The sequence below is a fragment of the Hylobates moloch genome, unplaced genomic scaffold, assembly GCF_009828535.3.
Source record: "Hylobates moloch isolate HMO894 unplaced genomic scaffold, HMol_V3 SCAFFOLD_8, whole genome shotgun sequence".
Taxonomy (NCBI): domain Eukaryota; kingdom Metazoa; phylum Chordata; class Mammalia; order Primates; family Hylobatidae; genus Hylobates; species Hylobates moloch.
This window is the reverse complement of record NW_026652283.1, coordinates 55,432,676-55,447,966: the sequence shown is the minus strand read 5'-3', so window position 1 is coordinate 55,447,966 and position 15,291 is coordinate 55,432,676. Positions and strand designations below refer to the sequence as shown.

At 36.9% G+C, this 15,291-nt stretch overlaps 1 protein-coding gene across 2 annotated transcripts in view; it reads left to right on the top strand.

Moving 5' to 3' along the window:
- RASAL2 (RAS protein activator like 2) overlaps positions 1–15,291 on the top strand; it is a 228,412-nt gene that overhangs the window by 126,947 nt on the left and 86,174 nt on the right. For both annotated transcript variants that reach the window (XM_032160902.2, XM_032160899.2), the window contains one exon: positions 30–136. In XM_032160902.2, the coding sequence (XP_032016793.1) occupies positions 101–136 (36 nt within the window). In that variant the 5' untranslated portion in view covers positions 30–100. The remainder of the gene's footprint in view (positions 1–29; positions 137–15,291) is intronic.

The following is a 15,291-nucleotide window of genomic DNA, read 5'->3' as shown; positions in this document are numbered from 1 at the left end:
GATGTTTCAACTTTCCTCCTTTTTTCCAGAGGTACCAGCAGAAAGGTCCCCTCGTAGACGGAGTATCTCAGGGACCAGTACATCAGAGAAACCCAACTCCATGGATACTGTAAATACCTCACCCTTCAAAGTACCAGTAAGTGTTTATCTTCTTTATAAGAATATTTTACTTTTCTCCTTTCTTCTTAGAGTTAGAGACAGCTACTAAAGAATCCAAACATTTTTCTCATCAAGAATTTCTTTATAGTTCTGTGATTAAAGGATAGACTCATAAACTTGTATAAATTAACTGTGGTTAATGTCAACTACTTTCTTTTTTTTTTTTTTTTTTTTTTTGAGACTGAGTCTCACTCTGTCATCCAGGCTGGAGTGCAGTGGCACGATAACGCTCACTGCAACCTCCACCTCCCAGGTTTAAGCGATTCTCCTGCCTCAGCCTCTGGAGTAGATGGGATTACAGGTGCATACCATCATGCCTGGCTAATTTTTGTATTTTTAGTAGAGGCGGGGTTTTACCACATTGGCCAGGCTGGTCTCAAACTCCTAACCTCAAGTGATCCACTCGCCTCAGCCTCCCAAAGTGTTGGGATTGCAGGCTTGAGCCACCATACCCGGCCGTCCACTACTTTCAGTATAATATTTATTAGGTTTTAGGGAATATTATTTTTACTCACAGGGTACTTACAAAATATGTAACTACATTAAGTTCAAATTCCTCTCAACTGTAGAGTTCAAATCCTTGCAGACATCTTTTTATCAAGTTGCTAGCAAAAACCTTTCACAATTCTGTGAAGAAGCTGGTGGGAGGTTTTTTTTTTAGGAATGGGATGTAATTTTTTTTATTTTTCAGAGCTGGAACATAAGCAGAGAGTGATGAGACTCAGAAAGTTGCAGACTAAATTCACAGAGAATTAGACAATTGTGAATTCTAATCCTAAGACTTGGTCTGCACTTTGCTTAAGCTATCTTTTGGATGGCCATGGAAGTGCTTAAGAAAAACCTTGAAAGAAACTAACTCCTTAAATTGACCAGGCAGTATTGAAAATCAGCATTAAATACAAAAGAGGCTGGGCCCAGTGGTTCACACCTGTAATCCTAGCATTTTGGGAGGCTGAGGTGGGAGGATTGCTTGAGGCCAGGAGTTCAAGACCAGCCTAGGCAACATAGTGAGACCCTGCCTCTATAAAAAAAATTAAAAAAAAAAAAAATCAGCTGGGCATGGTAGCCTGTGTCTGTGGTCCCAGGGGAGGCCAAGGTGGGAGGATTGCTTGCACCTAAGAGGTTGAGGCTGCAGTGAGCCATAATTGTGCCACTGCACTCAAGCCTGGGCCACAGAACAAGACCCCATCTCTTTAAAGAAAAAAAAGTACTGAGATGGAAGGACCATATGTGATCAGGTCAGCTGACTATCAGTTATGGACCTGTTTTGGACTTTTTTGATATAACTGTGAGTAACCAAGATTTTAAATCACCTATTTTCTTGGATAAGAAATATATTTATTTCCTAATCATATCATTTTATTAAAATTAATTATTTTTATACTTGAATTGCTTCATGAGATTGGTCATTATTCTAGGTACAATGAAAATCAGTATAAGGTAGAAATAGACTTTTCTATGTGGAAAAAAAAAGATTTCTCTTAATTCAGCCAAGTTAATATGGTGTAGTCTGCCTTTATTCTAATACTTTTTTTAAAGTTGGGATGACCTTTTAAGTGGAACTGATTTGTTGATATATATAAATTGGCATTCATGCATAAGATAACCAAAATGAGTGTTTTATTTTGTGTTAACCCTGAGGAGCAAGATTTTTGCTTGTTGTATCTCAGGACCTTGAAGAGTTTATGAATAGCAGTTACTGGACACCTTTCAAATTTTTACAAATGTTCTCATTTTCAAAGATCACAAGCAAGTATTGGATTAATATTCTAAGCAAATTATGACAGGAATTTTAAAATATCAGATTTAGTGTCTTTTACTAAATTTTTTGTTCCATAAACATAGCTACCTATTTTTTATTTTTCTCATGAATGAGAAAAAACATTATTTTTCACCTCCTTGTTTTTCCAATGATGCAGAAAGAATAGAGTAAAACTGACTGTCGGTATGCAAAGTTTGGTGAAAAGGATTGAGTTAGAATTTGAAGTTTTCACACCATCATGCTAGAATGGAATGGTGACTCTTAAATTTTTTTGAAAAAGTTGATAACAGGATGAATATCCCTCTGCAATATGGTAGGTAACATTAAAGCATATCCTATATTGAGTCTCAAGTTCATGGCCAGGCTTTGAAAATCTGAATTAATTAAGAACCATAATTTTTATTTAAGTTGATGACTAATTTAAGATGTATCTTAATAATATGACTAGTAATTCTTGAGTGAAAATTATAACTATAATGATAAACATATGAAAGCTAGCGTTACTTACAAACCGCTTACTCTTCTGACAATCTCAGCCGCGTTGTAGATTTAGAAATAATGAGGGAAGAAAAGGGCCTCTGTCTAGCAAATGACAGTCACAAAGCCCGTGCACCCATGCACTTAGCTCTCTAGGAGGATGTAACCATTCACAGGCCCTCACCTAAAGAGTTTCCTGAAAAATAACCATTAGAACACACTGATTACAACAACAACAAAGAAATGTCAGTAAGTAAAAGGATGAGACAGAGAAAATGAAAAGCAGAGAATCATAAAAACAATCCGAATTCACTTAGGATAAAGGCAAACAGCTTTACATTTAAATTAGAGCTTAAGGATATTGTTGTGTTCCAGGATAGTCTATAGTGCAGAAATTGACATTGATAATAATGATCCTGAATCATCAAGAAAAAGTGAGATTATATTTATTTTGCTACTTTTTAAAAAAGTGGAACTATGTTATATTATGTGACATGTATCCATTGAGAATATTTAAAATGTTGAAGATATGTGATGTTTATAAAACTTGTTGTCCAGAAAAGTGGTTTGTGAAGTACCTCATTCCTTGATCATGCTAGATAAATAATTTATATTTTTTTAAGAGAAATCAAAATATGCTGGCTAAATGAGTACTTGGATATCTGTAGAAATTCATTGTATTTTTTTTAAAGTTTCATGTAATACCAATAGTAGTGTGATTTACATCACTTAAATATATTGCTGATTAGAAGAATGTCTAATTTTCAGGTCAACACACAATACATTTATAATTAATATCACAGTGGACTCTTTGAATTTGGGAAAGCAGTACAAAAAGGAGTCAGACTTTGAGATACTTAGAGTTGTTTATACAATATCTGAATTTAGGATAGCAGTACAAAAAGGAGTCAGACTTTGAGATATTTAACTTAGAGTTGTTTATGCAATATCTCAGATCGTTTCTATGTTAACTTTATGAAGAGACAGAACCAATATTTTACCACAAGTACCAGTGGTTCCAGGATTCAGATGTCATTGCTATGGTGAGCAGTAGGTTTACCGCTCATCAGTTGGACCCCAAAATTATAGTAGTGGACTCTCAAAAAGGACCTTATTCTTCCGAGCTCCATTTTCAGACTTACTGAGAGCAGATAAAATAGATTTTAAGAAGTCCTAAATGAAATTATTTACAATGACACACTAATTGAATGCTTACTTTGGGCAAAGTATTGGTGATTCATCAATTGACACCTTCTTGGCGTACTGTGCATGGTACAACAAAGTTTTCCATTCTGAGACCCTATATATAGCCTAGTAGCAAGAGATAGAAAAATGACCAGATTCATAAAGAGATAGGTGAGCATGGTTACACAAGTTATTAACAACACAATGTGTAAGTTAAGGCTTTGACAAGGAGCAGCATTTGAGCAGAGTTTCAAAGGCTGAAAGAAAATAATTGACAGGGGAAGAAAGTACTCCAGCCTGCGGGAATGGCATTTTGGAAAGACACACAGTCATGGGATGACTGATGCTTCCAGGGATTATAGAAAGAACTGAGTGAGACAGGAATTGAAAAGTATGTGGGCAAAAATGGCAGGTGAGAAGGCTGGAAAGGTAGGTGGGGGCAAGACTGTGATTGAGTTTGTTTATCAAACTTAACCAAATTATACTTGCTGCTGAAGCATTAAAGATGTGTTTATTGGAATATTTGTCTTTGACTCTAAAACTAAACAAAGTGGCATGAATACTGTGAAATATGGGTAAATTACTTGACTCTTCTCTTAAGTGAGTCTTTTTTCCTCTTGCTGTCACTATTCCAACTCAGGGTGATAGGTAAGGGGCTATCATTCAATAGAAGGCCAGCCTAGCACTCACCCCTGGCCTTTCAGCTGATACTACTGATTTTTCTAGAATAATATTTAGCCTTAAGGAGATCAAGGAGAAGCCAGTGGGTAAGGATCACTCATATCCTGCTGGTTGATGCCAAGTAAGACGGAAAGAAGAATAACCATAACAGTGAGCTCAAAGCAGGGAACCCTAAAAAACCTTTGTATGTCTTCCTCATTCACAAAAATTTATACTTTTAAAAACTTAAAATAGGCAACTGGTACAGCAGGGTGTTCATGTATAATAACATTCAAAAATGAGGGAAGAAGAGGAAATTTATGTGGCTACTGAACCTATAGGGAAGAAGAGGAAATTTATATGGCTACTGAACCTGTAGGTTAAGGCAATGTCTTGGTTTTCAGCAATATTGAAATGTATTTGTACTCTTATCTAATCATAGCCATAAGAAAAAGTAATGATCTACAGCAGTGGTCCCCAACCTTTCTGGCACCAGGGACCAGTTTTGTGGAAGACAATTTTTCCACGGACCAGGGTTGGGTTGGGAGGGATGGTTTGGGGATGATTCAAGTGCATTACATTTATTGTGCACTTTATTTGTTATTATTAGGTTGTAATATATAATGAAATAATTATACAACTCACCACAATGTAGAATCAGTGGGAACCCTGAGTTTGTTTTTCTGCAACTAGATGGTCCCATCTGGTGGTGATGGTAGACAGTGACAGATCCTCAGGCAGTAGATTCTCGTCAGGAACACACAACCTAGATCCCTCGCATGCGCAGTTCACAATAGGGTATGTGCTCCTGTGAGAATCTAATGCCACCGCTGATCTAACAGGAGGCAGAGCTCAGGCTGCAAGTGATGGGAAGCAGCTGTAAATACAGCTGGTGTTTTACTCGATTACCTGCTGCTCACCTCCTGCTGTGCCGCCCAGTTCCTAACAGGCCACAGACCGGTACTGGTCCATGGCCCTGGGGTTGAGGACCCCTGATCTATAGGAGAGTTTCTTCCTTCCTTCGCTCTCATTCCATTTTCTTCACACATACTGTAATTCCAATTGCAATTATTTGTTTGTAGGTTCTGTCCCTCATTAGACAACACGTATCTGTTCCGGTCATCTTTATAACAACCCCAGTGCCTAACACAGTACCTCCCACAGAGCAAACATTCAACAAATAATTGTTGAATAGATAAAATATGCATGAATTATCAAAGACCAGAATCGAATGAGTTTATCTCACATATATTCTCTTGGTATTACTGATAATGTCCCTAGTCAAATGGGATATTAAATATGTAATTACATTTAATAAACATTTAATAAGAGATCATGTGGGATAAGAGCAGAATGGATAGATTTTTTTCCTGAAAGAGAGATTTTAATTAATATTTGAAATTCAGAACTGTGGTGTTTTAGTTATGTAGTGTATACTTTGTCTACTTATATTGGTAACTGAAACTAGATAGAATTCTTTATTATTTAATGATTTGTTTCTGTGACTATTTCTTGGAACCTGTTAGGTGTCATACATATGTATAAATTCACAATGTTTTTGCACATCTGAGTTTTGACTGTTCTTCAAAAACAACTTTAGTCATTTGACATTTTCTCCTCTTTTAAAGATCATTTTTCATTTTTTCTTTAACATCGTGCTAGACTTTCATTTAAATGAAATTACTGGGATGATGAGGAACAATTGAATAAATAATGAAAAGTTATCCAGGTACATACTTAAGTTTAATTCAGAAAGAGAAAATGATTATGTCTTGTAATCATGTCTATTTGTTTCACAGTGCCTGATATTTTGGAACAGGCTTCTTTCTTTATACTCTATTTATAAAGTGACTATTGATATTTATGATTTTTTTAATCACTTCTACTTATATGATACCATCAATCTGGCTTTGGTCAAGAGGGAACTGCTTGTGTTCTGGGCCAGGTACTAGGCTTAGTGTTCTGATTTTCATAACACAATGGTCTAAGTTGGCCTTTCATGTAAGTATAACACAATACCGTTGCAGCTGCTTCATTTGTGTTTGCTTTGAGCTTGGCTCTGAAAGAATTCAGGCACCAAAAATTATGCTTAGACATCCAGAAAACATAGTTGAACTAAGGCAGTAGCTGAATATTCCTATGTAACTCTCCTTGTGCTCTTGTCACTGTGACACCTAAGCATTCCCAATCAAATAAATGCACTAGAAACAAAACATTGTCAAAAAACCAAATCTTTACATAGTTTTTAGAAGAAAGTAAAGCCCTGGGAAATAAGATATAGACTAAGTTAAAGTCCTGTGTAAAAAAGAAATGTGTCTTAAGTATCGAGATTATCAGACTCAGTTGCTATTGGTTTCTGTTTTGAATCCTCTATAAGATCCTATGTAAGTGTTTTTCCAAGTTAAACAAAGAGATAGAAAGCTTCACGTCTGCTATTTAATAAAGACTAGTAAGTGTCCATTGTCCAAACTAGGGGTTTTCAACTCTGGCCATACATAAAAATTACCTAAGGAACTTCAAAAAATATACTGATGCTTAGACTCCACCTCAGACCAGTTAAATCAAAATCTCTAGACTAGAACCCAGTCTTCTGTATTTTTTTAAAGGTCCCAGATGATTCTAATATGCAGCTAGGGTTGTAAACCATTTGTCTAAATGACTGATAAAATATTAGGAACTCATTTTAGTCAGTGTCTTACCTGTGAATATCAGTGCTTTCTTTCCTACCTTCAAGTCTGACATAAGAAACTAAGAAGCAGTATTTTCTCAGTGGCCCTTGTTACTCACATACTAATTGCTGCATTGCCTGTTAGTTGCCCTTCTGTGTTTGCCATGATCAGTTCAGATGACCAATGTAAATTTACAAAATACTTGCTTTACCTCTGACCAGCCTAAGAATCTCAGATTTCAGGGTGAAACATTGAAATTCAATTCATAGCATCCAAGCTACAATACAATTCCAACTTTCATATTCTCAGCGTTACTGTATTCCAAGAGGATACTTAAAACTTATTTCCCATGATGCTTAAAGACTCTGTATCCGTGTTTCTTCTCTCTTTTCACTAACCATCTGCATGGAGTTAAAATCCATAATAGGATCGCCATCCAGTGAGACTTCTTTTAATGAACAGTATATATATATATATATATATATATATATATATATTCATATGTGTGAATATATAGATGTGAGTATATTCATATGTCTATGAAAATGTTATTACCAAAGGTAGAAATCATATAGTAATCATGGGTATGTCAGAAAATTATGGCCTGCAGATATTAACTATATCTTTAAGTCATTTTGTAATCAGAAAGGGCATAATTTTAAAATCCTCTAATGATAAATATCTTAGAAAATATATAATTTAGAACCAAGGGTCTCAGAGCAGAAAAAAAAAAGAATAAGGTTAGATAAAACTCCTTAAGGGAACAGGATGAGAATTGGCAAATACCTGGAGGAAAAGGGAGCAGGCTTGGTTAGGAAATACTACCAAGACTCTAAACTTGAAAGAATTAAAGAATGAGGGAAGCCCTCCTCAATCTATGTCAATTCCTAGAAATGGGCTTGCAGCAGCACTAACTACTGGAGATTCCAACTTACCCTAACCAGGAGAAGAGGGCTGTTTGAGAGAGAGGATGAGATACACTCACTTACAGCTCATTCTTATAGATGATGTACCATAAACCCTTTTCCTCTCAAAGCAAAGATATTTCTCCTCAGCTTTAATGGGCAAGGGGAAACACAAGACCTCTCATTTCACAATGAGAAATAAACACTTTGAAGGCCTAATGCCCACTTAAGGGAGCATATAATTAGCTACTAAGTATAACCTCTTTTACAGAAGTTCTGAAGCCAGAGATGTAAAAAAGAAAATTTGCCACCTTCATGATTAAGCTAGAGTTAGCTATGCAAAAAATAAAAAATATTTTGCTCTTCTCAGCTGTACTTATACTCAGCAAGGTATGAGAATTGCTGGTAAACAATAATACCCTTGGCTTGCCTTTCTACCATAAGGCCCTTTAATTTCGTAACCAATGCCAGTATCATTCCACTGGATTTTTAAAATGCTTTGTTTCTTTTATATTAAACATCTACTAATTTCAATTTAAAGAAACTTCATTCCAACAGTATTATTTGATTATAATATCAATACAAAATTTTTTGTCAGATTGTTGAGTGGCTGGTAAAAAAAAAAAAAAAAAGGCTCTAGAAGAATTTGAATAGACGTTTCTCCAAAGAAAATATACAAATGGCAATACACACGAGAAGATACGCAATATCATTAGTCATTAAGAAAAAACCAAAACCACAATGAAATACCACTTGATGCCCACTAGGACGACCACAATCAAAAAGAGAGACAATAATAAGTATTGGTGAGAATGTGGAGAAATTAGAATGTAAAATGGTGTGGCCACTTTGACAGCTCCTCAAAACATTAAATGTAGAGTTTCTGTATGACCTAGCAATTCTACTTTTAGGTATATACACAAGAAAATTGAAAATATATGTTCACATAAAGTGTAGACAGATGTTTATAGCAGCATTATGATAGCCACAAAGTAGTCATAACCCAAATGTCTATCAACTGAAGAATAGATACACAAAATATGATTTATCCATACAATGACTTATTATTTAGCCATGAAAAAGGAATGAGATATTGACACATGCCACAACATGAATGAACTTTGAAAATATTATGCTAAGTGAAAGAAGCCATACAAAAGGCCACATGTTGTATGATTCCATTTATATGAGATGTTCAGAATAGGCAAATCTATACAGACCAAAAAAGAGATTAGTGTTTCTTATGAGTTGGGTGAGGGAGAAATGGGAAGTGACTGCTAATGGGCATGGGGTTTCTTGTTACGTAATGAAAATGTTCTGGAATTAGACTGTGGTGATGGTTGCACAGCTTTGGGGATATACAAAAATCACTAAGTTACATCTTTTATTTTTTACTTATTTTTTTTTTTAGATAGGGTCTCGCTCTGTCACCCATGCTGGACTGCAATGGCACGATCGTGGCTCACTGCAGCCTCAACCACCCAAGCTCAAACGAACCTCCCACCTCAGCCGTGAAGCTGGAACCACAAGCGCATGGCACTGCACCTGGCTAATTTTTTTTTTTTTTTTAACTTTTGGAGAGATGGGATCTTTTTTATGTTGCCCAGGCTTGTCTCAAACTCCTGGGCTCAAGCAATCATCCTGCTTTGGTCTTCTAAAGTGCTGGGATTACAGGCGTGAGTCACCATGCCCAGCAGAGTTGCACACTTTAAAAGGGTGAATTTATGGTACATGAATTATATCTCAGAGTAAAACTTTTTAAAAAGTAAAACACCAGGCTTAGAAGACTTAGGATAAAAAATTTGAAAATATTAATATGTTAATATTTATTATAAATTGAAATAATGTTTTAGATATATTTTAGATATGTAATATATTATATATTGGCTGCAGATTTTCTACAGTTTTTTTTTTAGGTAATCGTTTCTGATACTTTGCATATTTGCATTTTTATACAAACTACCGTAATTTGGCCTACTATAAGGGAGATAGTACTAACTACTTTTACTCAGGGATATAGAAATAGAAGCATAATATTTAGTTTAAAGAGAAAAAAGCTGATTTACAGTAGTGTCGTATGTGGAATATTTTTAATTTTTGCAAATTATCAACAAATTTTTATATCTTGTTCATGTTTGCATAGCATATGTTATAGTTTCTTCTATAAATTCATACCTGTTAAATTGTTTGACCTTTTGTATTTTTAATACAGTTCACCTCTGCCTCTCCATTCTTGTAAGATGTCTTATATGTGGGTTTGTTTAATGGGATAATGCTGAGATTTCATATTAGAGGAGTGTTTTTATGATATTTGTATATCAATGAAATTAATATCAACAAATCAGGAAATAGAAAAGAATGCTGTTTTGGCAAACATTCTTTCATTCAGTCCTCTGTATTGTACTATGGCTTGGTTCTGATGTCCCATAGTAATTTAAACTCAGCTTGCCCCCAACTGTATTCACTTTATGTTTTTCTTAAAAAGTTTTCCCTTGAATTTCTCTTTGTAGTGCTGCACATTTCTTCAGTTCCCAGAGCCAAACCCTAAGAGTCATAATATACTCTTCCCTTTCTCTCAAATTCTGTCACCAGATCTTGTCTACCTCTCTTCAAATTCATTCATCCCTTTTTCCAGTCCCACTGCCATTAACTGACTTCGCTTATCAGTACTTGTGGTTCCTTCCCTGAACTAGTACCAGGGTCAGCTTCATGAGCATGAGACCAGTGCAGTACACAGGGCCTTCACTTAGAAAGGCTCAATGCATGAAGTTCAATGCTGTATCATTGCCATCTCGTAGTTCTTAGTCATTGATCTTTGGATTTGTATTTTCTAAGTAAAGTTTAATGGGACAATGGAGCATTCGTGGGGACCTTGGGCATGGTACCATCTCCTGCTGCCTCCCTGGAATGAATTATCTGTTGCCCACTTCCCCACTCCCTGATCTCATTCAGCCTCCCTCTCTCTTCACCCAGCCACAGCTGTCAGTCTCTGACCCTGGCAGGGGCCTTTGCACAAGTGTGAGAAAGATAGGGATTAGACAGCACAACCCATGGTGTCTTGGAGCAGGGCTTGGTAAGGGTAGTCCTTGCCCCTGCCTGTCATCTCCAGGGATGTCTTACAGGTAGATAGAAACCACAGCTGTGTTTGGGTGGGTTGGGGAAGGGCAAGGGAGTGAAGAGACAAGCCTCTTGCCTATCTCCAAGCCAGGTACCTAGTGAGTTGCAGGGGCAGCTACGGGAAGGGAAGAAGCCTCAGCCTCCCTGCATGACATGACACACAGGTTTGGTGGCTGGCATGGTGGAACCTGGTAGCCAGTGGACACCCACTGCTGAGTCATAGTCTGGGGCCCCTGGCACCTCTGAAGGTTTACACTTAGCTGTAATTTTTCCTGGTACTGGAGGAAGTGTGACATTAAATAGTAAATAAAAGGCAGCATGGCAAGTGGAGTCAAAAACTACTGAAGAAAGGGAAAAGTTTCGTAATTTATAATAGTACGTTTAATGACATTGTCTTCCTGCTTTTTGAACAGCACTACTCCCAGCTTTTCATTTTGCACTGAGCCCCTCTAATTATGCTTCAGGTCCTGTCTAGCACAGTAGAGATTCTTAACTCATCTCCTGGCCTCCAATTCCTCCTCGTCAACTTTAGCCTTCACTCTGCTACCAGAGTGGTCTCTAAAATCTAAACTCCATCATTACTTCGGCCTCCCTTGCTTAATGTCTTTTAGCTCTCTACAATTCCATGCCCATGAACAAGACTAGTTTCATACATTTTATTTGGCTTGCTCAGTGGTTTCTTCCTCCTCTCTCTTCCTTTCTCCTCCTCTTTCCCTTCATTTGAATGTCTTCAGACAGAACTACCTTTTACTTCAAAAACTGTCAGTCACCTGCTGAAGGCTTTTGAGTTGAACTTGTGTTACAGGATGATAAAACCAAAGTTAAATTGGCACTGAGAGCTTTCATTGTCTAATTTTGTACTGCCTTTCCAGACTCATTTCCTAATGCTCAGTATCCTCATTTTCACCCCCAACTCTCTTCAGTCCTGAGTTCCATCTTTAGCAAATCTGAGAGTTCCCCAAACAAGTTTTCTCAGGCCTCCTTACACATTTCTGCCCAGGAAGTCCACCTTCCATCCTTGCTAAAAGTATTCTCATCCATTAAGACTCAATTCCAGTGTTTCTTTACCTCTTCTAGGCAGCATTAACCTTGGCCGTCTCTGTCCTTCCACAAGAGTGTACATTTATCCATTATAGTATCGATACTATTATATTGTAGGGTTGCGTTCCCTAGTCTGTGATATTCTAGTTGGTGATCTCCAGAATAGGTTGTGTATACTTCAGAGGATACACGGACAATTCATTTGGGGTGCAGAAAGAAAATATTAAATGTTTGATATTTTTAAAAATTTTTGCTCTTTAAAAATTTTATGTTATTGAATATTTTATAGTCATACATCAGAAAATCATATTTTATAAGTATATTTTATTAGGAAGGCACACTCAATCTTTTATTCATTTCATAGTCAAAATTAATGAATTAATTATTTTGAGACGGCATCTCAGTCACTCAGGCTGGAATGCAGTGGTGTAATCTCAGCTCACTGCAACCTCTGCCTCCCATGTTCAAGTGATTCTCCTGCCTCAGCTTCCCGAGTAGCTGGGATTATAAGCACATGCCACCACGCCTGGCTAATCTTTCTATTTTTAGTAGAGATGGAGTTTTGCCATGTTGGCCAGGCTGGTCTTGAATGCCTGACCTCAGGTGATCCACCCACCTTGACCTCCCAAGGTGCTGGAATTACAGGCGTGAGCCACCCCACCCAGCCAATAGTCAAAATAATTTAGAAACCACTCTTCTAGAAGACAAGAACTATATCTTATTCATCTCATAACTTCAGCACTGACCTTTTATTTTTCCTAATCTATTTATGAAAACTGATTTAATATATGAGTGATATTCATGATTACCCAAAGTATGCATGTTGCAAAGACATTGACCTCTTATGCCATAGTTTCTTCATCATTAGTTGGTAGTTTTTAACTAATCAACATTGTGTACTGGTTTTTATAAAGGGTCTATAATAAATCTATTAAGTGAAATAGAATTAAGAAGGGTGGAATGTAGTGAGTAGGAAGAATTTCTGTGGAAGTCCTGTGAGAATAATGATAGAGAAACTCATGGGGAGTATCTTAGTTTGCTTCTCATTTAAGGTATAATTGAATGTGGTCTGCCTCTCACCTCTTTAAAAGTTCCATGGGGCTGGGCATGGTGGTACATGCCAGTAGTCCCAAGCTACTTGGGAGCCTGAGGTAAGAGGTTCACTTGAGCCCAGGAGTTCAAGGCTGTAGTACGGGTGATCGTTCTGTGAATAGCCACTAAACTCCAGCTTGGGCACCATAGCGAGACCCCATCTCTAAGAAATACTAATACTAATAATAAATAAATTTAAAGTAAATGGGGAAAAAAGACAATACAGTCAGCAGAAGTGAAGGTGAAAACCTGATGATCTGTCCTAGCTACCTGGGCGTATATATTATGCAGTCAGTGAGACCGTCATTACTCAGAAACTTTTTCATTAAAATAAGGTGATTACAGTTGAAAAAGGCCCGGAGCTTTTCTGATCATAAGATTTAGGGCCCATGTCACCCTGCCTTTTTAACTCTGTCAGAGTACCAGAACAAAGATTTCATATTATTAGCTTTCAAGGATTTGTACCTAGAATAGGCAAAGGAATGATAAGAGAACTGTATTTTTTACTGTTGTTCAACTAGCATCTCGCTTGTATGATCAAGAGCAAGTTGTTTGACTTTCTGTAACACCTATGATTTCTTTTTTGTAGTAATGAAATATTATACAAATATTTTAAGATCTTTGGACGTTTGCAGATAAAAAGATACTGGCTGGGTGTGGTGGCTCATGCCTGTAATCCCAGCACTTTGGGAGGCCAAGGCGGGCAGATCACTTGAGGTCAGAAGTTCGAGACCAGCCTAGCCAACATGTTGAAAGCTCGTCTCTACTAAAAACACAAAAAATTAGCCAGGTGTAGTGGCATGCACCTGTAGTCCCAGCTACTCGGGAGGATCGCTTGAACCTGGGAGGTGGAGGTTGCAGTGAGCTGAGATAACGCCACTGCACTCCAGCCTGGGCAACAGAGCGAGACTTCATCTAAAAAAAAAAAAAGGACCAACATATATATTATATATATTAAGGACCAATTTGTTAATATTTTGGTGCCAAATTTACAATGGAAAAACTGTTTGCAGTATTACAAACAGTATAGTTAGGAAATAGCCTCTAGAAGTAATAAAATAAGTCTAATACAATCTTTTCAGTAATGTGTTTCCCCACTTCTTTCCCCCCTTCATTTTATCCTTAGGGAAAAAAAAAATCCATCCTGATAAACGTTAGTAAAGAGTAATTACATTGTTTCACATTATATTTTTTGCTCATGACCATCCATAATGTGGATTTTTGGTACATTTCGTTTCAACAGAGGCAGTAAGAATTTTATCTTTTTCAATAACTAATAGGCTCAAAAGCCCCCCTCCATCTCTGATGCTCTTATTCTTAGAGTTCTAGAAATGAGAGATGGAAACTTCAAATACCATTTGACCCAGCCATCCCATTACTGGGTATATACTCAAAGGATTATAAATCATGCTACTATAAAGACACATGCACACGTATGTTTATTGCCGCACTATTCACAATAGCAAAGAGTTGGAACCAACCCAAATGTCCAAAAACGATAGACTGGATTAAGAAAATGTGGCACCTATACACCATGGAATACTATGCAGCCATAAAAAATGATGAGTTCATGTCCTTTGTAGGGACGTGGATGAAACTGGAAACCATCATTCTCAGCAAACTATCGCAAGGACAAAAAACCAAACACCGCATGTTCTCACTCATAGGTGGGAATTGAACAATGAGAACACATGGACACAGGAAGGGGAACATCACACTCCAGGGACTGTTGTGGGGTGGGGGGAGAGGGGAGGGATAGCATTAGGAGATATACCTAATGCTAAATGACGAGTTAATGGGTGCAGCACACCAATATGGCACATGTATACATATGTAACAAACCTGCACATTGTGCACATGTACCCTAAAACTTAAAGTATAATAATAAAAAAAAAAATTCATCTAGTCCATCTCCCCTGACAATGAAAAAAATGTATTTCACATTATATTATCTAATGCTTTTTCAGGCCTTGCATGATAACCTCTGAAAGACTGTGCAGTAGGCTAATAGACCTCATTTTGAGATCTTCGTTTTGACCGATCATTTCTCATTATTATATTCCTTAAAGCCATCATCCTTAATATTCATACTTTGTGAACTTGAATGAGATTAGCACAGTCTGTTAGTCATAAGAAAATCAACATACTATAAAGAGTATGTATGACATTCAATTTACAATAAAATTAAAAAAAATCAGTACATACCTCATTATCAGGAACTGTT